This window comes from Thermobia domestica, chromosome 12, assembly GCF_964235325.1.
Source record: "Thermobia domestica chromosome 12, izTheDome1.hap1.1, whole genome shotgun sequence".
NCBI classification, from domain to species: domain Eukaryota; kingdom Metazoa; phylum Arthropoda; class Insecta; order Zygentoma; family Lepismatidae; genus Thermobia; species Thermobia domestica.
The window spans coordinates 216,729,726-216,756,342 of NC_137465.1; the positions used below are offsets into that span (position 1 = coordinate 216,729,726).

The 26,617-nt window shown below is 37.6% G+C and overlaps 1 protein-coding gene across 1 annotated transcript in view; it reads right to left on the minus strand.

Annotated features, from left to right (window-relative positions):
- Positions 1-17,572: 17,572 nt before the first annotated feature.
- Positions 17,573-26,617, minus strand: part of LOC145667040 (uncharacterized) — a 43,814-nt gene continuing 34,769 nt past the window's right edge. The window contains exons 7-8 of the mRNA XM_081734733.1: positions 22,578-22,798; positions 17,573-18,954 (exon numbers count right to left, since the gene is read on the minus strand). Coding sequence (XP_081590859.1) covers positions 18,766-18,954; positions 22,578-22,798 — 410 coding nt within the window. The 3' untranslated portion in view covers positions 17,573-18,765. The remainder of the gene's footprint in view (positions 18,955-22,577; positions 22,799-26,617) is intronic.

Genomic DNA, 26,617 nt, shown 5'->3' on the forward strand with positions numbered 1-26,617 from the left:
GTGAAAATATATTTACATCAGGGATCCCCAGAGGTGCTATTCTAATTTCTAATTGGGGCTGCGGTTGCTCAGTGGTAGAGCGTTTACCTCTGGTGCATGGGGTCCCAGGTTCAAACCCTGCTCCCGCCAAGTGAACTTTGTGGGGGACAAACACCGTGTGCGTGGGTTTTCTCGGGGTTCTCCCACTTTCTTCATTCCACCATTTCATTCATTTCTCATAATCACCGTCTCCTTTAGCCTAACCGGCATAACCATAGGACGTAAAACTCAAAGATTTCATTTCATTTTTTCTAATTTTTAATGAATACGCGACAAAACGTACTAGCGACAAAACGTACCACCGACAAAACGTACCACTTACCCTGAGGGCTGCTTGTGAAGGGTTTTCTAAAAACACTTTAAATAATGACAAGCGACAAAACGTACCACTTGACTGGAGGGCTACTTGCGAAGAGCCTTCCAATCAGCCATCAAATAATGACAGGCGACAAAACGTACCACTTGATAGGACGGTATATAAGTATATATATACATCGGCCAAAATAAGGTAAAAAGTTGAACAGATTGGTGGTGAGAAAAGTACCGATGCAAGACCAAGACTAAGACTAAGGCTAAGGACCAGGGACGGATAGGCATTATTAGAGGGGCGCGGCCGCTTTCTCCCACAAGGGGCACCAGCATCTCAATATCACAAATCAATTGCACAGTTTTCTTTCTACAGCAAGTCAATAGTATTAACAATTGACAATTAAAACCTGATATTCTTTCATCAGTATATTATTCTGAATTGTTCAAAATATTATATGAAGTTCAAGGAGAACGTATACTATATTACAAAATTAGCAGATGTTTTAGTGTACTAGTTTTTGATGCTACTGTATATATCACTTTTACATTCGAAATATTATTTAGTAAATCTTTTTCAATAGACATCAACATAAATGTTTACAAATGTTTCTGAGACATGGTACTCGTTAGCCTATTTTTAATGTATTTCAGTTTATTTCAGTTTTGAAAAATTTCTTTCACATGTTACCTGAGTTATGGGCAAAGTCAATAAAAATTTGTATGCTGGAAACCTGGATAAATATTACTGCAAAATTTACAATTCTTCAAAATTAAAAGCAGCACATTGGACAATTTTGCAACACGTTTTGCATTCGCTTTCCGTGTGAAGAAATATGTTTTCTCCTAATTCTGAATCACTTGCACCATCAGCAGTCATTTTTTCTCGGTTGTGCTCGTCATCAAGACTAACTTTCAAGGATATCCACGTCCTTCAAAAGTCCAAGAGAATACATTTATAGTATCCTTGGAAACTTCTTTACTGAAGTTTTTCAGAAAATATGTAAGTTTATCGAAAGGCACGTCTGGAAGTTCTGTTACTTGGTTGAAGTGTCTAGGGTCCAAATAATCCATAAAGTACATTGCTTCTTGAATCTTGAAGAAATACTCGAAACTACCATGTCCAATATTGTGTTAAATGCGTCGATGCAGTACCTGGTCATTGGATAGAAGCAGCTTCATTTTCATATTCACAGGAAAATCTTTGTCCATCTCTGAAGACGAATTGTCGACAGGTCAATAGAAAAAAAAAATCACGTTCTAAGTCTTCAAATTTGTTATTGGCCCATTCTGCAAAGCTTAATGCTGCATTCTTAACGGATTCAAAATCATCTCTCTACTCTTTCACTTGGAACAGAGTAGTCTGCACCATGCGATAGGACTACACTAGCAGCACCCTCTATTTGGAGATAGTTTGACAGAGAGGTCGTCACTTGAAATATCTTAAGGAACATTTGTGCTGTCCGAGTTGTTTTGAACTTGAGATCTTTTACATATCCTTTCGCTTTACACCTAGCTTTTGGTGTGATATTTTCTGTAGAAGCAATTTTCTTAATTATTATGGTCAACTCTATATACAAAGCACTTTCTAGGTTCGAAAAATGACCAAACTTTTTCTGAAAAACAGTGTGTTTTCTACCATCTTGTTTCCGCAATAATTGTAAGACGCCTTTGTTAACATTTGATCTTCCAAATGTTCATTCGCTGATAAGACTCGCATAAATATCGCACAGCCATTCAGCAGAACAATGACACAGAATCAGTGCTTTTTTTTTTTTTTGTCAGATCACATATGACATGATTGACTATATGAGCGTAACACCACACGTGTAACTGAGTTTCTTAGTGGTTAAGCGGTTAGCGTATGCGCCTTTGTCGTGGGAGACCTGGGTTCGATTCCTGGCGGGAGCTCATGTTCGGATTTCCCGTAAATCAGTATGTCCCGTCTCATATAGCCTCGTTGCTAAAGGGCCGTTAAACTCAAAATCAACTGAATCACACGTGTAACTGATCACAGGTGAATTGTAAAAATCCGAATATTGTTCTTGCATGTTACTTGAGCCATCGGTTGAATTTCCAATACACTTCTTAATATCAACTTCTGCAGAATTTCCAGCAGTAAACCGCAAGGACACTGGTCTGCGGTAGATATGCATTTTCCTATGACAACAATACTTTGTTTAACAACATGCCGTAAAACAACAGAGCACTGGCCTGAAACTACTATATCTTGAGTAGTGTCTAATAGAACAGAAAATATTGAAGCTTGAGAGACTTCTTTCGAAATATATTCTCTGATAAGTATGTTGATAGCATTCAAAACATAATTCACCGTGTTTAGTAAAAGTTATGCGACCACTATCCTGCTTAATTCATCGTATATGACTCTTCTCGGTGACCTTATCTAAATTACTTTTAAGCGGAAGATCAAATTTGCTTAAGAAAGAAATAATATCCAAACAGTTTCCATGATCTATAGCTGTGTCTTTCAGTTTATAGGCTGCTACATTTCCTCTGTAAATGAGCCCTCTTTTACCAATGAGTTTCTGCACTTTGACAACTCGATACATTACCTGTCTGTTCTTCTCAACCTTATACTGCCGTTGTTTTACCTGTTCATGAGGAACTAGTTTCTTAAATTATGTTCTCTTTTGTTAGATATGTAAACACCCACATTGGTCCAATGTATTTTGGAAGACTCGTGTTCTCTTACTCGCTGATAAACGTGTTTAATGTTACGTTTGTCACGTACAGAACCTTTAAGAGAAGTTTGTTTGATCTGGAGAATAATCTGTGAACACGCTGAAAAAAAAATGCTTGAAGTGGTACGTTTTGTCGCAGATTAAATATTCCAAATGTTTTAATTAGTCCAAGACAGGTTGTAATTTAAATAAGTGGTACGTTTTGTCGTGGAATAAATATCAGAAATGCTTTAGTTAATCCATGACAGGTTGTCATTTATGACAGGTCGTCAAAAGTGGTACGTTTTGTCGCGAAAATTCAAGTGGTACGTTTTGTCGCTGGTACGTTTTGTCGGGACACCATTTTTAATAACCTTATATATATATATATATATATATATATATATATATATATATATATATATATATATATATATATATATATATATATAGATAGATAGATAGATAGATAGATAGATAGATAGATAGATAGATAGATAGATGGAGAGAGAGAGAGAGAGAGAGTAGGCGGATAGGTAGATAGATATGATTCTCTTAGGAAACAAACTATACAAGATAGACAAAACCAAAATTTTTATTTAATACCACAAGTGATAAATAGCGACATATACAGCCAACGGCACCGACTTTCGAAAATTTATGTGGGTGCATATCAATGGCGGGACGTGTTAGTCTGTCTTTTCAGGGAAGTCTTGATATTTGGTTGATTTATTTTTAGTTAAAAATCTTTTATGAACATTATCATAAAGTGCTGTGCTGTGATAAAGCAGAATATGCCGGCACTGTAAGAATAAGTTGGAGCTACCCTAGCTGTCAGTAACACGGCTGACTTAAACGCAAGAGAAATGAGTTCAAACCCGGGTCCAAGCTAAAAAGCTTGTGGGTGTGCCGCACCCACAAGATTATTTGTGTGGGTGCCAGAGCCCCGGAGCACCTACGTAGTCGGCGAGCATGTATACAGCACCATAATACAAGGTAGTGTCACGAAATCATGCAACACTGCGAATATATTGAAAATTTGTCCAAGCTAGATGGTTGTCCAAAGATATTGGAAAGATCATCCAGCAATGGATCGGTAATTGACGATAATAGTAGGTATGTGTTTGAAATATAAATAACCCTCACCACTAAAGTCATGTGATCCCAGTTCTCTTTCTTGATATTAGAAATACAGGCTTATACCTTGTTCTGAGAGATCTATGTTTAACCCTATAGCTATAAGAATTTTGAAAAGCAAAGACAAAATAAAATTGACCGTTCCCCACCCCGCCAGTAATCATCTGATATGCACAGAGCAAATCAACGCTGTTTACATGTCACTTGTTTTTGGCTGTGAAAAATTTGTATCCAGCAAGCTCTTCCTTCCAGCTGCCTGTGTGTGTGAGACAGAGAGTTTATGACTCAGTATAATAAACGGTTCTGCGAACTCGAAATATTCGGCGAACCGGCTGAATAGCACCACTGGTCTTATCCACTAGGCAAAATCTGAAATCGGTTTTAAGTCTCACGATTATGCCGGCTAGGTTAAAGGAGACGGTGTTGATGAGAAATGAATGCAATGATGGAATGAATAAAGGGGGAGGAAACGGGAGAACCCCGAGAAAATCCACGCACACGGTGCTTGGCCTCGATAATTCCAAGTGAAGAGGTAAGATGGTAGGACACATTGCAAGAATCACCTTATTAGCTAAACAGGGAATTGCAGAAGGATAAATATCTAGAGAAAGGCCGAAATTGAAGTATTCGGACCAAATAATACAAGGTACGGGGAAGAAAAAGTACATAGAAATTAAAATTGAGAATAGTAAAGAGCTGCGTCAATCCAAACGAAAAATGTTGACGTGAGAAGAAGGACAGCTTATAGATACCGAAATTATTACTTATTGTAAGTCTGCTAACTTGCTTGTGTGGTTTTATAATTCTCTACTTGTTATCATACTTTTGTTTTGCTTACACTGATTTTCTTGTTTCCTTTTCCTAGTCCATTTTAAAATACTAACTGGGTGAAACAAAAAGATATTTTAATATTTTATAAAAGTTTTAATATTACTGATTTCATGTTGAAAACAGTGCCATGAAATAATTAAGTGTTCAAACCGCCTGCTTCACTTAGTTCAATCATTGATTGCTGGAAGCAGCACGTGTAATGTAAAGAAAGAAAGACTGAACTCTTTACTTGTTTATGAGCATGCTCAGATCGCTGCGTTGGACCTCATCAATGGCCAGCAAAAATTCCAGATTTAACTCCGTGTGATTGTTTCTTGTTGGGTTCCACTGAGGAGGTGGTGTACAAGTCTAAAGCTCGCACAGTAGATGAACTGGAGGCACGGCTTCAAGGGATTGTTGCCAACATGCCAATTGACTACTTTTAGAAAGGTATCAATTGTATTTTCCCGGCCATTTGAGGAAGCAGGTTAACAACCCAGGTGCCTATGCTGAAATATAACATTTTCTTTTGTTTTTTCGTTTGTAACTAACAAATAAAAATTAATATTAAAGTATTTATAACAGTTTTTTTAAATATCTAGTTATTTTTAACCCACCCTGTATATTTATATTGCGTTACAAGTTCTTTTCACTTTAACCATTAGTACTAAATTGTCTATAAGTATCGATTATAATATCTTTATTGGTTTCATGCACCAGATTACTATCGTAACTTTTTATCTTTAGGGAGGTTTCTTTTTCATAATATCATTCATTAGATTTATTAATAACAGAGAAATCAGTATAAAATATAGCCTTATCTTACTCCTGTTGTATGGGACTCATCGATTGTGGTGTTGCACACTTGCACATATTTTTTGTAGTCCTATAAAAACTCAATATCTCATACACTACGTTTCTTTCACCTTCCTTTCTTGCAGAACTTCCCATACAGGACTCCAAAGTACTCTGTCGAAAGCCTCTTTTAAATCGATGGAACAAAGATGCACCGTTTTATTGTATTCAATAGCCTACTCTCAAAGTAAATATTGCATCTTCGGTGCAGCAATTTGGTCTAAAGCCACATCGGTTTTCTTCTAGTAAATGTTCGATTTCCTGTCTCATTATTTCCGCAGGTTCATTTCCTAGTGTGTTCAATAATGGTATACCTCTATGGTTATGGCGGTCTGTTGTGTTTATATCTGAATGAATGAGCCTCCAATCCAATTTCTAGAGATCTTCTTGTATTTCTAAGCCAATCTGATTGTGTGTAGGTAATAGTAACTTGTTCCTTGCTAATCCCATATATTTGACTATTTCAGGTGTTATCATGTTATGCCAAGCTCCTTTACCAATTGGCTTGTTTAAATTCTTCTTCCATAATTCTATCTTTCTCGTCTTGTAGTACTAAATTTAAATCTTTTGTTTTTGTATCGTTTTCGTTTCGTGAGTGGAAGTTATTCTCTTCAAATAAAGCGGTAAAATATTCCTTCTTTTTGTTCATGAAATCTTCCGTTGCTAGTAATTTCCTTTCTTTATCTTTGGTAAATTTTAGTTGGCATTCTTTGTTCCTTTCTCATGCTCTTTAGTACACAGAGAAAAAAAAAACTATGTCTAGTACGTAAACGCGTAGATTATATGCGTAAATTCTGTAGTTTATGGACTTAACTTATGACTAGGGTCCTGCAGCAAACGTATAACTGAAAACGTATGTTTCATAATACTTCCCGTATAACTGTTCCATCTATAGGTACTTTCCGTATGAAAGAAAAAAACTGTAAATACGCGCTAAAAATCTCACATACAGATGGACGTAGTCATATGTTATATACGTATACGTATGTAACATACGGAAGGCTGTTAGATGTCAGACATCCTGCGGCGGCATAATGTAACATCTAAACGGGGAAAAGACAGTACATATGTAGCATATGGATAACGTAGGCTCTGTACAGATTTCCATAGTAAACTTATGGATCCCGTATATTTGTACAATATACGGATGTCCAGATAACGGATTTTTCTCAAAGCACTGTAAAACAGTTCTGTGTTTTCCTTGCTGTTGACAATGTTGCCAAATTCTTTCGATAATATTTCTTCGCTGCCTATACTATTTTCTTTGATTTATTGCATTTGGGATTTATAGAGTTGATAGTTCTTATCTTTTCTTGTTGTTAGATATTTCTGCCATAGTTCTTTCTTCTCTAGTACTTGTTCCTAAACTTGTGTTGTCCATGAACGGGTTCTTTACTTCTGTATTCCTGTTTTATATGTACCAGTTCTTCTTAAGTCTTCTGCTGAGTTCAATATCACTTGATTCAATTTTTCAACTTTTTTCTAAATTGTTTTTCTTTCCTCTTGTATTACCTCAGCCTTTTCCTGAACCTTTGTCATTATGGCCTTTCTCTTTCTACTCACAGCTTTTGAAGATTTTTATTGTAGTTGTTTTCTGTGCTCTCTTTTCCATCTTTGTAGTTTTACTTATCATTTCTATTGTAAGAAGATAATCATCGCTACCAATTTTGGATTCTATTCTTACTCAATTCCCTCTAACATATCTCATTTGATTCTCATTTACAATTATGTAATAAATTATTGATTTTTCGTGCCTAGATGATGTTATTCTAGTGTACATTTGTGTGAGAATTTTGTATTTGGTACGATTAGGTTGTTTGCAAATGCAGATATTTAAACATTCTTGCTCCATTTTCCAAGCGGATTCGTCTCCATGTTTGCAAATAACATTTTACAACTTCTAATTTATTTTCCACTTTGGCATTTAGGTCTCCCGAAATAATATTGCTTCCTGTTGTGTTACCGTCTATCATACCTATTCTCTACTACTTTGTAGATTTTTTTGTTTGCTTTTTAGTCGTTTCATGTGCATTAGATCTTTAGACAACTAAGCTACCACGTTTACTGTAATATGCTACGACACAAGTGACAACAGAAATTAGAACTCACCTAATGTTGGTGTGCGTCTTCATCCACTCAGTTTACTTATTATGTGAACGACGATTTCTTCTTCTGTCCACTTTATTTGTGCACCATTTTACTATTAATCTTCTAATTTCGTTTCCGCTTTCTTCTAAGTTTCTTAAATTTTACTCTTTCTTTCCCACTTACTAGATTTTGTCCGTGAAATTTGTAATATTGGCCTTCTTATAGCAATTATTCTTCCATTTTTGTGTAATTTACTTCCATAAATATTTGTATTATCAGCATGTATTTTTTTTAATGACTCGAATTACAACGAGACTAAAGTGTAAGTAAATGAGAATTTGAATATTTTGGGTTGGTACGATTAAAATGCCCGTTTGAGGTGGTCACTTTCAAAGGTCAAAAACATGAAGACTACAAACGTGGTTAGTCAAAGGAGTCGCCAGTTGCAGCTACATACTTTTGGCATCACTAGCCAAGGGTTGGATTCCATGACGAAATAAATCTGGAGTCTGCCATGCGAGAAAGTGTGGGCCGCGGAGGCGAAGTGTAGAGTGTTCACCTCTGGTACGTGGGGTCCCTGGTTCGACCGCAGCTCGTGCCAAGTGGGATTTGTGATAGCCAAACACCATGTGCAAGAGGTTTTATCGAGGTTCTCCCGTTTCCTTCAAATTCTTAATACTACCATTTCATTCCCTTATCATCATCATCGTCTCTTTTAGCCTCCATGGCATATCCGTGGGATGTAAAACTGAAATATTTCATTTCACTTCACTTTTTTGAACAAGTCTCAGTCACACGATGCACAGCCCAGCAATCAGGGAAGATCTTCCCCACCAAAAAAATGATCGAGATGCCGTAATAAGGTGGTAGTGTGTGAGACGTCAGAAGAATACGATATATCAGGAAGGTTTTATACTGAAAGTCATGGAGAGTCTGAACAGTCCTTTCCGAGTGTGCATTCTCGTGCAACGTAAGGACGCCATATAGCCTGTGTGCTTTTGGTGCATGTGTCCCGGTAGGAAAGCACAATAATAATAATAATAATAATAATAATAATAATAATAATAATAATAATAATAATAATAATAATAATAATAATAATAATAATAATAATAATAATAATAATTTTGCAATCATTTACTTTGATTAATCATACGTTCTCTGTAATCTAAAGGGAATAAGCGTAAGTTATTTGGTGAGTACTTCAAATTATATGCCCGTAGCGAAACTCCCTCTATAAAAATTGTTACGTGAGTACCTTAGGATTCTGAAACATGAATTTTTGGATAAAGAACATGTTATTTCCTAAGTAAAGTCTTGACCCGACTACGATAGGTCCCATAGTTTTGTAGCTATGGGTCTTTAAAATTCTTTTTTTTTTTATGTTTTCGGCAGCATCTAACTCCGGAAGAAAGCATTTGTGCACCCAGGTTGGTCTATACCTTTTGTCTTATCAGGGTGTTAGGAATCACCTCCCAAACATTGTCGGTGTTGTTTTGAAACAGCCTGTATATGTATACAGGATGATTGGTAGTTCGATACATTCCTTGCAAGGGAATATTTTACAAGTACTTTGAACTCAGAAATGAATAGTTCCTGAGTAATTTACACATGTGTGATTTCTTTGAAATTTGCTGGCTAACGAGAGGTGCGCAAGAAAGTTTTACCCTGACCCACTTTGAAATACCGTAGAACGATGAACTTTTACATGTGTAATCTTGCGTTCCTATGTAAGTCATCTGCTAATATACAGCTCGTAACTCTGCACCGTTGCTGTGCTATAGATCTGGTAAATTCCGAATCTTGACGGAGTATACTATAGACTGAAGGTGGCCTCGAAGTCGAGATTCGGATAGTGTGTGTGTGTGGGGGGGGCTACTCCACCGGTCCCCGCAGCCAGTTCCACCTCCCAGGGAACTGTTGATCCAGGTACTCCCCGCACGCCGAGTCCGTAATGGGGAGGGGCTCCATCCTGCTGGAAGAATGTTGGATATGAACCGTCCTCCGACAAAACTGACGGCAGGTATCCTCGTCCAGAGCCGTAGCTATTGATTGGCTTACAGAGTGTAGATGAAGAATGGGCCAATGACTCTTGTGCCAAAAGTAGCACACCATACCATAACCTGTTGACCACCAACCATCTCTGATGTATCACTCCAATGAGGGTCATTGTCACTCCAGTAGCGGTCGTTTTGTTTGTTTACTCCTCCGTTGACGTAAAAATTCGCATCGTCGGAGAACAGCACGGTCAAGGGGAAACATGGATTGGTTGCCAGTTAAGCTGTTGCCCATTCTGCAAACTGCACCCGACGGTGTGGAACGTGCTCTGTTAGATGCTGGTGCAGCTAGAGTTTGTTTAGTTATCACTTGTTAGCAGGACCGTGCCGTGGCGGGGTAACGGCCCCGGGCCCCGAAGTAAGGGGGCGAAAAATTCGGGAGAAAAAAGGAAAAAAAGATAAGAAAAATTGCTTGGAATACATGTATGGGGACGCCGTCGTATACTCTCGCCCCGGGCGCTGATTTTCCACGGCACGGCCCTGCTTGTTAGTGAAAAGTATCCTCCGAATGGACGTTCGACTAATTCCACATTCCTGGGATAAACGCCGTGTGCTACGTTAGAGGCTTTTAATGAAGAATACGAGGACAGTGACTGTGGTTTCCTCATCTGTAGACGTTTTTCGACGGTCACTACGATGTCTGTTGTACACAGAACTGTCTCCCGGAATCTGCTGAAAAGTATGGCCCCATTGTAAGATATGGGCCCTCTTTCAAGGGTAACGCATTAAACTCCGCAGCCACCACACTCGAGCTGCGATTTCCACAAATCAGGATGATCGCAATGCGTTCCTGCGACGTCAGCATCATTGGTTACTCACTGGAATCTGCTACTATAAAACAGGTCATAATTCATCACCGGTTTAGTGATCTGACAAAATGGACAGTAGCATTGCATTTCTGATCAAAATACAGTCTTAACATATGTGTCGCATGACTTCCTTTCCATTTCAAGAAATATCATGTATTTCAAAATGGCGGATTTCAAGATGGCGGCGGAGGTTCATGATCTACGCTAGCCATTCTTTTGCCAATATTTCAAACTACCACTGTTTGCATTGTCTATCTTTCATTATTTCCACAATTCAACAGTTTATGTGATATATTTCTATAAGAGCATAGCCCGTCTTCCACCAACTTTGACCCCCTTCCCCGCTGTTTCTTATGGCGCTCAGCCGCTATAAATTTGCAGATACACTTATTTTCACATCCTCTATCAGGAGCACCACGTCTCATCCTGCAACTCGATTCATTCATTTGGACCCTTTACTTGTGAGAGTAAAACCTAGTTCGGCTTTGATACTGGTTGAAGTGAGAGTTTCAAATGAAACTATTGCACAACATGGCGATGACCCATATTTTCTATGTTTACAAATTCAATGAGAGAGTTCACTGTTGATGGCTGCCAAACAAATACTAAACAACGTAGCGTCTTCAAACTTCAAATAAGCCTAATAAGGTTGGCAGTTTCGACCATAGTAATGTTTTTCAAACAGCAACCGCCATCTATACGTCAGTCCAGGTACTTCTGTGACTAACCACGTATTTGAGACTATGAAAAATGTAGGAAGGAAGCAATAGCGTCTTCTATGGGTGTGCAAGTCGTGTGTTAACGCCCAACGAAAAATGAAGAAAAGAAAGAAAATGAAATGAAATATTTAGTTTTACGTTCCACGCTTATGCCGGTTAGGCTAAAGGAGACGGTGATGATGAGAAATGAGTGAAATGGTGGAATGAAGAAAGTGGATGGAAACGGGAGTACCCCGAGAAAACCCACGAGCACGGTGTTTGTCCACCACAAAGTCCACACGGCGCGAGCTGAGATCGAACCAGGGACCCCAAGCACCGGAGGTGAACGCTCTACCATTGAGCCACCGCGCCCCCCAAAATGAAGAAAATAATATTTTAATTTAATTAAAGGGATCGTTAGAACTACTTTTTTTTTTTTTTTTTTTAATTTTCAACGAGACAGAATCAACTGTTAAAGTGCAGATCGGGTTGTCAGACGTCCCGGTTTTTAATGAAGAAATTAACTGTCGGGAAAAAGCCTTTCGTGGCGCCTATTTGTCCCGGTTTTCGTCCTTGAAATTTAAAAAAAAAAAATTAAAAGCTAGTATGTCTCACCTAAAAATGGAAAGATTTGGAAGATTTGTGTAGCCTAAATAGTTTCACTAAACAAACAAAAAGGACTTTGAAAATCACATTCATTCTTTCGTTTTATGGGTTGTTTAGCTTCCATTGGCTAGAGGAAAAAAACATATTACTCAAGAGGGGACGTATGTTGTGGCAATTATTTTATACTTCAATCGGGATCGCAGATTGTTAGACCTTTCATCAGTGGTGGTACTGTTCTCAGTTGCTGCTTCTTAACCACATTTGGGGGCCGCGGTGGCTCAGTGGTAGAGCGTTCACCTCTGGTGCTAGGGGTCTCGGGTTCAAACCCTGCTCCCGCCAAGTGAACTTTGTGGTGGACAAACACCGTGTGCGTGGGTTTTCTCGGGGTTCTCCCACTTTCTTCATTCCACCATTTCATTCATTACTCATCATCACCGTCTCCTTTAGTCTAACCGGCATAACCGTGGGACGTAAAACTCAAAAATTTCATTTTCTTAACCACATTTAAACTGTCTGCCGTCTTCTGAGGTACAATTTTACAATTAAGCGTTTCATCCAGTTCAGTGGGTATACTATACATATCCTATCTAGCCAAAACTATCCGAACACCCAGTGATACCGAATCGGAGAGTCCTGAGGCAGATATTAATAGGGTGTTGGTCCCCCTTTTGCACATGTGACAGCCTGCACACGTCTAGGAAGACTTTCCACCAGTTTTTAATATGTGACAATAGGAATGGACATCCAGGCGTCCATCAGAGTGCTGAAGTGAATTCTTGCAGGTAAGATTCTTGGTCGTCTTGGCTGGCTAATTAATTTGTGTTCCAACTCGTCCCAAAGGGCCTCAGTGAGATGGAGATCGGGGCTCTGAGAGGTGCAGTCCAGTTTTTGAATGCCCATTTCGTCAAACCATGGCTGTATAAGTCTCGATGTGTGACTGGGAAAAATTATCCTGCTAGAAGAGAAATGGGCCCTCCCCGAAATATTGCCATAGAGTTGGGGGAGCAGCATCGTACAGAATGCCCAGATACTTCTTAGAATCCATGTTTCTAACACAGCTAGCACTAACGCCCGATGCACTTTGAAACTCCTGTGAATTTCTACCAACAACGAGGATTTGCGATTCTGTTTCAGTACACATTTGTGTTCTTTGGCTACATTCAGTAAGTATTTTCGGCCTGCCACTTTGTTTGCCGGTCGTTTGATGCCTCGACATTTCCACTTCATAATTACATCCCTCACAGTGGATTTTGGCGTCTGTACCATGTCCGCAATTTGATGAACAGATTTCCTACTACGGTGGCATTCTACTATCACGCCATGATCTAAGTCACTGAGCTCCATAAACTTACTCATTGTAGCACGATCGCATCACTGTGACCTCCCACACTACTCCCGATACTGCTCTCGCTTTCAGTCACGCGCACTTGACGTTACCAGCCTGATCTTCGGAGGGTGTTCGGATTCTTTTCACCAGATAGGGTATCTTTGCAAGTAAAGTGAAGTGAATTGAATTTCTTTGTCAGTGTAGTGTAAAGTCAGCGTTCTTGTTTCACATTCTGGTGTCTGGTGTATAAAATGTTCCCATCATGCCCAAACGCAAGTATTCTTTTCATGAGAAATTTTCTGTGGAATGGTCATTTATATAACGAGAAAGAAATGATTACGAAGTGGAATGTAAAATGTGTCTTACATTAACATAGTAGTTTTCTTGTTAAATGCTAAATTTGTATTTCCTTTAGGATAGTGTTTGACTCAGGTGATGACATAACAAAGAAAAAGTACCTCTTCAATCATAAATGGGAGAGTGTGTCGTGATTGGCACAATATTTAGAATCTGTTAAACAGAACAAATCTGAATTTGGAATAAGAAGCGCCAAGGAGCTCTTCTTATATTATCTTTTCAAATTCTTTAGGCCTATGAATTCCTTGTGGGGTTTCATTTGTGTCAGGGCCGGCCCTAGATAATTTGCCGCCCCCTTTCTGCAGAAAATACAAATTTTAAAAGTCACGATTTTAAGTATGCTGCCCCATGATGAACAACGAAGGGGAGGAAAAGCGTGCTCAGAAAGGCTTGAACACTACACATACAATCTCGTTGTGTCTGTTTTATCTTTAAATAATAATCTATTATGTTAGTAAAAGATAAAGGAAACACACCTGCAGAGAAAAGGTGGTAATCCCTTTTATAGATTCAATATCGAGCTTCAATATCAATTGCAATTCCAGTGCAACTAGATTTTTTATCTTTATTTCTTGATTTTCCTTCTACATCTGTTAAAGATTTAAAAAATGTTTCGACCTTTAACGATAAGGAACTCGTTTGTGACAAAGGCAAGAGTAGTTTTCATATCAAAACTGTGATAACTAACTAAATTGAACAGGTGTTCGCTACTGTTCGAGAATTGAGTTCTTGAATTTCACAACAATTCATAATGGAATTTTTGACCATTTGCTTTAGCACTCTCCATGTCACCTTAAACTAATGCGACCTAAACATGCTTTATGAAAGTATTCAAATTGAAGGTCAGCTTAGTAACTTTAACTACCATCATCGTGAAGTCTGTTTCCAACAAGAAATATTTATTTTAAATAATATAGTTATAACAGGTTTTGCCGCCCTTCGAAACGTCGCCCCGTGCAAATGCACATGTTGTACATATGGTAGAGCCGACCCTAATTTGTGTTAACTGTGTATAGAATGAACTGGAAAACTGTGAGTAGTAACCTGGAGAAGACAGGTAATTAGTTCATTCTGACCAAATGAGTAGGAACCCTGACCTTATTCATAGCCTGAGAATGCTGTCCCGGTTTTTTGTTTACAAAATCTGGCAACCCTAAGTGCAGAAGAACAAAGAAGTGCTGTGCGATCTTCGTCATGTTTTGAGGAGGCACCTCTGCGAGTAAATCGTTGGGCAACGCTTTGGGTGCATTTTGAATGCTTTAGAAGACTCATATTGAGCATGCGCTTCGTGTTTCTCACCTCGTGCTTTTGCGATCCAAGGCGTTGTTTAGAAAGTCAACGTCTTGAGTATTCTGCTTGTCTCCAGCGTTGCAAGTCTGTAGGTTTGTCTGTGGGTGTACAGATTTTTTTTATATAGCAATATGGAGCAATACATTTTTGGGGGAAGGGGTATGACCTACGAACTTTTTTTACTGTTAAACATATCGTTCAATTCATAAGTTAACGGTACAATCGATTTCTTGCTAAAATACATGTGAGCAACATGGTGAAATGAAACATATTTTTTCTCTCGATTCAATAAAGTTGTGCTCGAAGGGCCACTTGATGGGAAAAAACCTGACGTTAAGCTACAGAACAGTTTTCCATTCTGCCTTTTTCTTTCCCTAATTTTCATTTACTTTGTCATTACTGGCTCATTCTCAAGACTTACGGTTTCGGGCCCTCTACTACTGTTCCTAATACAGTCATCCAAAGGTTTCTACGCAAAGAAAGACCACTCGAGCTGGAATTCAAGTAATTGTTAGTGAATAATTGCTTTTTTTTTATTTTCAGTTTCATATTTTTAGGGTATATTTACTTATATAATTATTGTAATTAAATGTATTCCTTACGTGATAATATCCTTCTTGATTCATCTTTATAATTTGCAGACTAAATTGTTAGAAGAAAATTGGTGTTTATAGGTTGGCGTAACTAGAACATTATGGAAGAACGGCCATGATCCCTTACTTCCGAAAACTGCGAGAACTTTCAGGTACAGACTGTATTCAAGAAATCGGTGAGTGGGCAAAGTATAGTCACTATTAGATAATCGTATGTCGAATGCAATTGCCACAAAAATAGTTATGCGTAAATTGTGGTAAATTTATCACATTATTTTTGATCAGTAAAAAAAAAGTGGGTAGGTCCATCTTTGTTCCCGGGGAGAGGGAGGTCCCCTCTAGTTTCGCCTATGGTTGTGAGGATTAATATATTTTTCCTTTCTTACCAACGCCCTAACATCCACATTAGGAGACGCCACTGGAAGTAAGCCTGGTAGTATCTACAAAATAGTATTTCCAAATAAAGAAAAAAAATGTTTTCAAACCTTTTCTTGTGGACCAGAAATTTGGGTGGGTAGTTCCTGACTCCACAACTGTTGGACACAAAAATTTATACACTTCTGTATATGGAAAGGATAGGATAGAATTTTAGATTTCTGAGCATTCGTCATCTAAGGCCATTTAGCCCTTCACGTTTTTGAGGGATGACGTCCCTCGGCGAGCACACAATCTGGGGAAAGGGAAAGAAGAAAGGATTGGAGAAGGAAGAAAGCGACCTGGGACCTATAAGTTAGGTACCACCCCGGCATTTGCCTGGTGTGAATGAGGAAAACCCAGGAAAATCCCCATTCAGGGTTGCTAGTCTGATAAAGCATTTTACACTTTTCGACCGAGTGGCCCCACCGGGAATCGATCCGGAACCGCTCGCACCAACGGCGATGAATATGGAAAGGCTTGAAAACTACTATTAGTACATTTTAGTGGCGTACGTAAAGAAGTAGTTTCGACTTTTACCCCCCCCCCCCTGAGCAAGATACTATACAAAAATAATGATTTACCATATTAATACATCTTAAGAAGACGTGATTAAGATTATATATACAAACATCTGAAATTATATGAAGTTGGGAGTTTGAGCTACCACCCTTTCCGTCACGAATTTCTGCGTACGCCATCGATTCATTTAATAACTTTTTTTAAAAAATACTATCTAGCTTACTTTGTAAATTTTTAATGCTCTTCATGTGTATTACTGTCATAAAGGTGTGTCATGTTTAGAGTATATATATGTGTAGAATATATATATATATATATATATATATATATATATATATATATATATATATATATATATATATATATATATGTGTGTGTGTGTGTGTGTGTGTATGTCACTGAAAGGTATCTTAGAAAACGACAACCAACAATAAATACAATTTGCTAATAAACAATTTATTTCTTATACATACTGCATTACACAAATAAATTAACTAGCTCTTTCAGAAAAATAAAAACATACAGGGTGTTTCAAAACAACATCGACAACGTTTGGGAGGTGATTCATGGCACCAAAGTAAGACAAAAAGTATAGACCAACCTGGGTGCACAAATGTTTCCTTTCTGAGTTATAGGCTCCCGAAAACATGAAAAAAATTAAACTTTAAAGGTCCATAGCTCCAAAACAATGGGACCTACAGTAGTTGGATCAAGACTTCACTTAGGAACTAATGTGTACCCTATCCAAATATAAAAGTTTCACAATTCTGCGGTACTTTCGTAACAATTTTTATAAAGGGTTTTGGTGAGTACTTCAAATTATATGAACGTAGCCAAACTCCCTCTAAAAAATTGTTGCGTGAGTACCTTAGGATTCCGAAACACGCATTTTTTTCGATAACTCATATATTAGTTCTTAAGCGAAATCTTGACCCAACTCCGGTAGGTTCCACAGTTTTGGAGCTGTGGACCTTTAAAGTTCATTATTTTTTTTCATGTTCTCGGCAGCCTATAACTCCGAAAGGAAGTATTTATGCACCCAGGTTGGTCTATACTTTTTGTCTTATGTTGGTGTCAGGAATCGTTCTCGGTGTTGTTTTGAAACACCCTATATATATAAATTGTAAATGTATCTTCTTGTTTAAATGTGTAAGCCACGTTATCACATGTTAAAAACCCCGATATAACTAGAAATTTCTTTAAGATATAGTGTACACTCATGTCCAAAATGATTGTCGCATATCTATAACAGTCTTCTTGTGAGAATATAATTTGACAATGATTTTGCAGAGTACTTTTAATACTGAAACTATGTGTATAATCAGGAAATGTATATTTGTGGTAAATTTCATTGGAAAAGAATTATAAATACGAAAATCAGAATGAGTAAAATAAAATGTTGTTAAATAGACAAGAAAGTTTTATTTTCGTCTTACTGTTCTTATTTACTGCTCTTTTGACATAAAATTTTTACCACACACATGTCTTTGTCGATTATACAGTACTAATATTATAAGAAATACCTGGCGAATTCGTTATCAAATTATATTCCTACAACAACATATTTATAGACATGCGAAAATAATTTTGGACATGAGTGTATATACCGAGCGAGTCAAAATGATGTTAACGATATCGTTAATTTATTATTCGAATTAATATTTTTTTTCTGGAATATAATGTCAAAAAGCGCTTCTTTCTATTTTAGAGGTGTAATTACGTAGACGTCCACTAGGAGGCAGTTTAGTCAAAGTGGGCAATATGGCTTCTGAGCGACACACAGCGTTCTGTGTGCTTGATTTTCATGCGACTAAGTCCGTTGTGTCTGTTCAACGGCATTTCTGTGGAAAATCTAGGGTATTTGTGCTGACACTTGCTACAACTGTGGTTGAATTGCTTGAGCGCATCACTGCAGGTGTGGCCGATATCGATCCTGACATGCTTGGAAGAGTTTGGTAGAAACTTGATTATAGGCTAGATGTGTGTCCTGTAACTACTGGATCGCATATCGAACATTTATGTTAGAAAAAAAAAAACTTGTCATGTAGAGTTGATCAGTCACTATGTGTAATCTCTGTTTACATACGTGTTACTAAAATAAAATAAATAATCATTGAAATGGGGGACATCATTTTGACTCACTCTATACGTTTAAGGACACTATCTATCTCCATATTCATGAAAGTGTAGATGGCCCGTTCTGAGTCAGAGCCTGTAATTTCGTTCGAGGGTCTTCTTTAAGCCTTTTATGACTTTCAATAATTTCTTTCACTTTTTCCCTAATTATAATCTTAGGGTCTGAAGGTTTCTCATCTTCCAAATTACTCTCTTCTTTAATTTTTTCATCAAGAATATGAAGAACTCCCTAAAATAAAAAAGAAAAAATAATTTGTAAAAATAATCTATATATAGCATTATTTATCATTAAGTTTCTAGAGCTCGAAAATTTGTTTGGTTAATTGCAATGAGCGAGTACAGGGCCGACCCTACGCAATTTTCCGCCCCGTGCAATGGCATTGTTTTCCTCCCCCTTTCTCCACAAAGAACAAATCTTAAGAGCCGCGATTTTAAGTATGCTACCTTAACATGAAAGGGGAGGGAAAATGCATTCGCACTCAGAAACGCCTAAACACTACTAATACAATCTCGTTGTGTCTATTTTTTTAAAATAATGATCTATTGTGTTCAAACACATCTAAAGATGAAACATAATAATCGTTTTTATAGAATTCAACATCGAGCCTGAATCTCAATATATCAGTTTGCAATTCCAGTGCAACTAGCTCTTTCATCTTTTTTTTTTTTTTTTTTTTTTTTTTAATGTTTCTTCTATATCTGCTAAATTTCTACCTTCATTGATAAGAAACTTGTTTGTGATAAAGACAAGACTAGTTTTCATATCAAACTAACTAAATGGAACAGGTGTTCGCTACTGTTTTAGAATTGAGTTCTTGTATTTGACAACAATCAAACAATTCATGCTGGGATTTGTATATCCATTTCCACTGCCCATATGATCTTAAACTATTGCGATCTAAACTAATTTATGAAATGAAATGAAATGAAATCTTTGAGTTTTACGTCCCACGCTTATGCCGGTTATGCTAAAGGAGACGGTGATGATGAGTAATGAATGAATTGGTGGAATGAAGAAAGTGTGAAGAAACGGGAGAACCCCAAGAAAACCCACGCACATGGTGTTTGTCCACCACAAAGTTCACTTGGCGGGGGCTGGGATCGAACCCGGGACTCCAAGCATCAGAGGTGTACGCTAATTTATGAATGTAGTATTCAAATAGGTCACATTAGTAAATTTAACTACCATCATTATGAAGTCTGTTTCCAACAAGAAATATTTTTTTAAAATAATATAGTCATGGCAGATTTTGCCGCTCCTCGAAACTTGTCGCCCTGCGCAGGTGCACATGTTACACATATAGTAGAGCCGGCCCTGAGCGAGCGAATTATTTTATAGTGCCGTTTGTGATATTTTCGACATTTTGTATCTCTTTTCATGATTACGTGGTAATGGATGAATCAAGCATGACGTATGTCCAGCATCAGTTAAACTGCTTGGATGCCAAGTGGCCTAACTAAAAAAAAATTGGATTAATGCTGTTATTAATGTTTATACATGGATACTTATTTGACTACCAAGTGGTTTAAACTAGTGGTGGGTACAAAAACAGGTTTTTCGGTGTTCGGTTTTTCACCGAAACCGGTTTCGGTTTTCTTCAAAATCGGATCGGGTTTACCGAAACCGGTTATCGGTTTTCTCCAAATCCGGTTCGGTTTTTCGCCGGATCCGGTTTCGGTTTTCTTCAAAAGCGATTCCTTTTTTTTTAATGTTTTCTAATTCTGACCAGAATAGCGTTTCGTTGTTCTCCGGAAACCAAATCCGTTTCAACAGAAATACAATAGTTTTATGTGTTTTCCAAAGGTTTTCACCGAAACCGGTTTCGGTGAAAAACCGAACCGTTTTTTGGAGAAAATCGAAACCGGTTTCGGTGAAAACCGAACCGTTTTTGGAGAAAAGCGAAATGTCATTTTTTGGGTTTCGGTTTTTCTAGAAACCGGTTTCCGGTTTTTATAAAAACCGGTTTTGCCCATCCCTAGTTTAAACCGTAGTCCAAAATTACGGCATCAGATAGTATTCATTCTTTGAATTAAATTGTCATTCGGTTTACTGACTAACTGGTATAACTTCACTTATTTGTTGTGGTTCGCCATTCGCTCGTATGAAACTGAGTTCCTCAGTGTTTTTCTGTGCATATTATCATGAAATGTATTGCAGATAAAGGTGTTTCATGAACTTAAAAAAAAAAAAATAAAAGAGAGAGAGAGAGGTTCGCTTGAGTTCAATAGTTTGGGTAATGGAGTGACAGTCCTATGCAGTTCCAGCAGATAAGACAAATCTTCCTGGAGTATTGCATAATGTGAATAACATGTGTCGGAAAAAGTGCTTTTCAAACGTTACTGACGAAGAAAGGGAACAGATGCAGAAGCCTTTCTGGGAAATGGAGAAATTTCGCCAAGCAAAATGCATACTTGTGTGAACTCATTCAAGCAGTGGATGTTGCTCGACATTGTTTACAAGATGAAACAAAGACGCTCCGAATTCTTGTCAACAAGTATGACTTCAATTTTCCATCCCACAGTGCTGGTGTAAATCATACCCATACATTTTCTGTAAATTGTGAAAAACTGGTGAGGCTATTAAAAAAAAAAAGTGCTGCGAGGAGAGTGACGTAAGGGGCACTTCAATTTTCCTAATGTTGTAGACTTCTAGTCCGTTGAAACTCTAGCTAAGGGATACACTATCCACATTTCTAAAGACGAATACAACACAATGGCTTTAGCCCGAAGAAAGAATAAGGTTATTGTTCACCTAAAACAGCCTATAGACTTGATACCAGTCAAGTCATTCCAAGATAAAATATAAGCAATGTAGTGAAATTCTTTGTGCTTGACCTACGAAATTACCGAAGAGAAAGAAGGTAAGTTGGACACCTTACAAGCCTTACTGCATATCAGCTCGAGCAACTATACCAGGATGGCAGAAACGTAACCGCCTGAAGAAAGAAAGACGTGCTAGATTTACTTCCTTCCATTTCACCACAGTGGCACCTACAGGCGGACTGGGAGTACAAGGGCCCACCCGGAGAATGATGCTTAAAGGCCTTGTTGAATACCGACTTGGTCTGGACTCTGGACTGCCCTTTTAGGAATGAACCCTTAGCTGGAGACTTGCATGGCTAAACTCCCGCTCCACGAAATGTAAAGTTGGGTATGCGTATCTACAGCCAAGTATTATTTCCTTTTTTTAATTTTCTGAGTAGCTTGGAGGTCTCTACGCGGATTAACCCAGCACTGGCCGTGGGTTAGGGTTGCCAGACGCCGGACCGGACTTCAGCCGGACCGTCCGGCTTTTGGACATAAAAATTGATGTCCCGCTTTGTACCCAAGCCGGACGCGCTTTTGTCCTCCTTTTCGACTGTGGAGACTAATTAATTAAACAAGTCAACGAAGTTTCAAGATGCATAAAATATTGCTAGAATGAAGATATTATAAATAAGTTATTAGTAGCATGATTTTATTAAATACTTGATCGTGGGACACTACAGTACGGTGAACCCAATATATATTTTTGAAAACAGTAGTGACAACATTGAAATAATATCGATTGTCATTTGTCATTTGTTCGTATAAGATGATGATTGATGATTAATTTACGTAAACAGTTCGGCTTTGATCCGAAAACCTGTAATTGTCGCTCAAATGAGTCTATGAACTGTGATCCAGAATATAATTTTAGTCCTATTTTTTAATAACGAGAAAGAAAAAAGATTATGGTCAACTTTGTCATATATTTTTATGCTCAAGAAATCGAATATTAACGGAAAGAATTTGACGATACGTCGAAAAGAGCTTGTAATTATTCGAAAATGAAAAACTAGTGTTCCATAACCATCATTATTTATTAATTACCTTAAACCCTTTGGAAACAGCGATGTCATAAACAGTGAAGCCTGATTCGTAACATTGATTTAAATCTGCACCAAAGTCTACTAATATTTTTACAATATCCTCTTGATTAGATTCTACAGCTTCCATTAAACACGTTTTCTCCCTTTTGTTCTTTTTATTTACAACAAATGAGTCCTTTCGTAACAGTTCTTCTATTATCTCAGAAGAAGAGTTCCAGCATACTTGAAAAAAGAAAGAAGAAGAGAAAAAGTAGATTAGAAACTTAGAATATGTTATTAACCGTTAAATCTATTTTAAAGTTACCTTGGTAAGATAGTAGGTGGAATAATTTTAGCATACGGGATGGGGTTTTTCTCGTTTTATTATAAAAAAAAATGGTTATATACAAATATAACAAAGTCACTTTCTAATTGTGGTTCGAGGACCAATACAAAGTTCTCCATGTAGTTTGGGTAAATAGAAGTCCCAAGATCGAGGCAGCCAAAGGAAGGATACCACAGAGCTCCAGGCAAGCTAAGTGGCAGTAATTAAGAAATTTCGGTGATCCAGGCAAGCAAAGAGAGGTTGAGTTCCCGCAGAACTCCAGGCAAGCTAAGCGAGTAGGTAAACCACAGAGCTCAGGCAAGGTAAGTGAGCAGGATGTCTCAAAGTTCCAAGCAAACTAAGAAACTTGGGTTGGATTAGGTCTCTTAGAGCTCTAGGTAAGCTAAGAGAGCAGGAATGACCAGCAGAAAATGATGTTGCAGAAGGTCTTACAGCATGTTTTATATGTTCCTCTGAACAATGGTGGCGCTAGTGTTCCTCTTTTGTCCCATGACTTGATAATGGTGATGGTGCTTGTCGTCTATCTGCTTGTAATAGTTATAGTAATAGAGCACGTGTTGAGTCTACAAATAAGCAACATGTGTTGTTGTTTAGAAATATACACCACGTGTAGAATATTACAATATTTTTAAAGGTGTAGAGCATCAGCGCCATCTTTGTTTTTTTAGTTCATTGAATTTATATGGGGAACATTCTTCTTTTTTTGTTTGAAACGAACCCTGAATGTTAATGCTTGGATTTTGCTGATATCTTTTTCAACTCTAGAAAAAATTTCAATACAACAACAACAACAACAACAACAATAACAATAATAATAATAATAATAATAATAATAATAATAATAATAACCACTGGGGTAACAGCTCTTTGCAGACTTGAGCCACTCCAACGCCATCTGTTAGCGACCGAATGAACTACGTCCATCCTAGCGACCAACACGTGATCAGTATGTTGCCTCTAACAGAGATATCAGGAGGTTTCTGGATCTAGTGACCGTCAAACGTCTTTTATTCACATTACATCCCAGTTCGCCCCACGACACTGGGCGAACGCCAAAATTTAGATGCGCCAGCCGGGAATCGAACCCAGGATTATGCAGACGTGAGTTCAACGCTCTAAACCACGCATCTCCCTAATTTCCCTACGTTAAATATCCTTTTGCTTTGTCAAAATGCAATTTCATTATGCAGAAAGTCCTGGTAAGTGTTGACCACGAGACGAGACGAGAAACACGAAAATGCTGGTCTTATTTTCGAGACGAGACGAGACATTTCACGACGTCCTCTGTGGAACTTTAAGTTCATCAAAGTTTTAGATTCTATGGTTATATGTTTGATTAATAGTATAAAAACTATAAACTACTAGCAGCGTTCACCCCGCTTCGCTGCGGTCACCCCGGAACGCAATAAACTTTGTTACTTAGATAATTTTTACTTTTTCGCTTTCAAGTGATATGATAAAAACCATAGAAGATTGCAGTAAATCTTAACATTATATCGCCTGTCATTTATGTTAACCCGCCCCGCTTCGCTGCGGTCATCCCGGTGCTGGCATATTGTAAAAGTGTCTGTAAAAATAAGCAAATCAATTAAAAAATTTTAAACAGAAGATTCAAGCTATTTTCCGCTGTATATCGCCTGTCATTTATGTTAACCCGCCGAGTTAACGGTCATGCGGGTTGCATATAAATATGTTTATTTTTACCTATGATGAATAACTAACAAAGGATTTGTACGTTATGGACACTTGAATGGTCAATTATCTCAAGACACTGGTAATTAAAAATTAAAGTGATATGATAAAAACCATCTAGGGTCCAAATCCTAATAACCCCCCAAAAATAAAAGAAATTGGTTCAGCCGTATTAGCGTGATGAGGGAACAAAGGATTTTGTACGTTCTCTTTTATATATAAGATGGTAGACAGTAAAAAGTATCATGCAGTAGAAGTTTAAATTTCGTCCGGTAGATGTCAGTTGCTGGAAAATACTTGCTGCCACCTAACGGCAAAGTGTGTAAGTTCAACTATCTTTGTTTCAATAGTAAAAAATGGGATATGGATTCCCATTAAATTCATCATTACCCATTAAGATATTTAAGATTGACTAAATTACCCAACTCGGCCGTGATAATCGCTCTAGCTATCTATTGCAACAAACAAAGTATAAGTGGCCCCCGCATAGCGTAGTCGCTAACGCTCTCGTCTTCGGTGCGAGCAGTCCCGGGTTCGATTCCCGGCGGGGGACACTCGGTCGAAAAAGTGTAAAAAGCTTTTTCAGGACAGCCACCCTGAATGAGGTTTTCCTGGGTTTTCCTCATTCACACCAGGCAAATACCGGGATGGTACGTAACCTATAGGTCCCAGGCCGCTTCCTGCCTTTCCCAATCATTTCTTCCTTCCCTTTCCCCGGATAGTATGCTCGCCGAGGGACGTTATCCCTCAAAACGTGGCGGGTTAAATGGGCTAAATGCCGAATGCCCAGAAATCTAAATCCTAAAATCCCTAATCCTAAAACAAAGTATAAACATCCGATTTTGTTCAAGGATTATTATGTGGAGTAACGGACGAGCAGAAGTCACCGTTATCCATTAAGATATTAAAAGATATATATTCTATTAAGAGGGAAAGATTACTAAATATTTTTCAAAAGCTAACCATTTTTCTTTCTTTTCTTTAATTTGTAATAACTTAACATTATTTATTTTGTAATAATTTATGTAAGTTATTACGAAATAAATACAAATATTATTTAAAAGTAGTTAATAAGGAACAAAGACAGCATGATAAGTCATCAATTACTGTTGAGTTCATTTTTCTAGTCGCTGCCTTAACCTAGATTTTTCGGAAATTCAAATTCTGGTCACACTGTAATTTCTGTGGATGGCAACACTGAAAATTCTTCCGATTCAAATTTTCGGGTGTAGGATAACATTATCTATTATTGTGGTAAGTTACATTTCATTATCCCTTTTCACTTACGAAAAATGGGCAAAAATATGTCAGCTTTTGGAAAATATTTAATAGTCTGCCCCTTAACCACCTGGGCCGAGATAATCGCTCTGGCTATTTAAATAACACAGTTTTTTTTAAAATCACTTAATTCAAAAGTTTGCGTGTGGAGTAACGGGCGGATATAAGTCACCGTTGCTTTAGCAATCTATTGAAATAAAGAAAAAATGGGTTCTAAATTTCACTTCCTTTCAAGAGTTATCGTGAAGATTAGCGGACGTACTATAACATTATTATTATATAGGCTACAAGATTTTGTTCATTCGGTTAGTTTTCTTCCCTTAATTTGTAGCTATAAAGCAGTGGCGTAACTAAGAGGGGCAAACGGGGCTTGTGCCCCGGGCACTAGATTGAGAAGGCGTAAAATTGGGCAAATATTTATTTTCACTACAAGGAAGGAAAGGACATTTAGCAAACTAAAGATCATTAAAAAAATTAGCTCAGAAACTTACCAGGACAAAAACGACTTGGGATCATATGCGTAGAGCATAAGTTAGCTTCAAAGCTATCGTTTGAGCACATTGTAAAATCCTTTGCAGCCAAAAGTGCCTCAAAGTAAAATGTTAGTTCCAGCTTTTTGTTTTTATGTAACACATCTATTTAAGAGATTTGCAAAAGTCCAAGAATAATACTGTACTCGAGAAAACCGCTTGACTGTTTGTCATAATTAAATATTCTATTTTAAAACAACAGACTGTTAATTCATT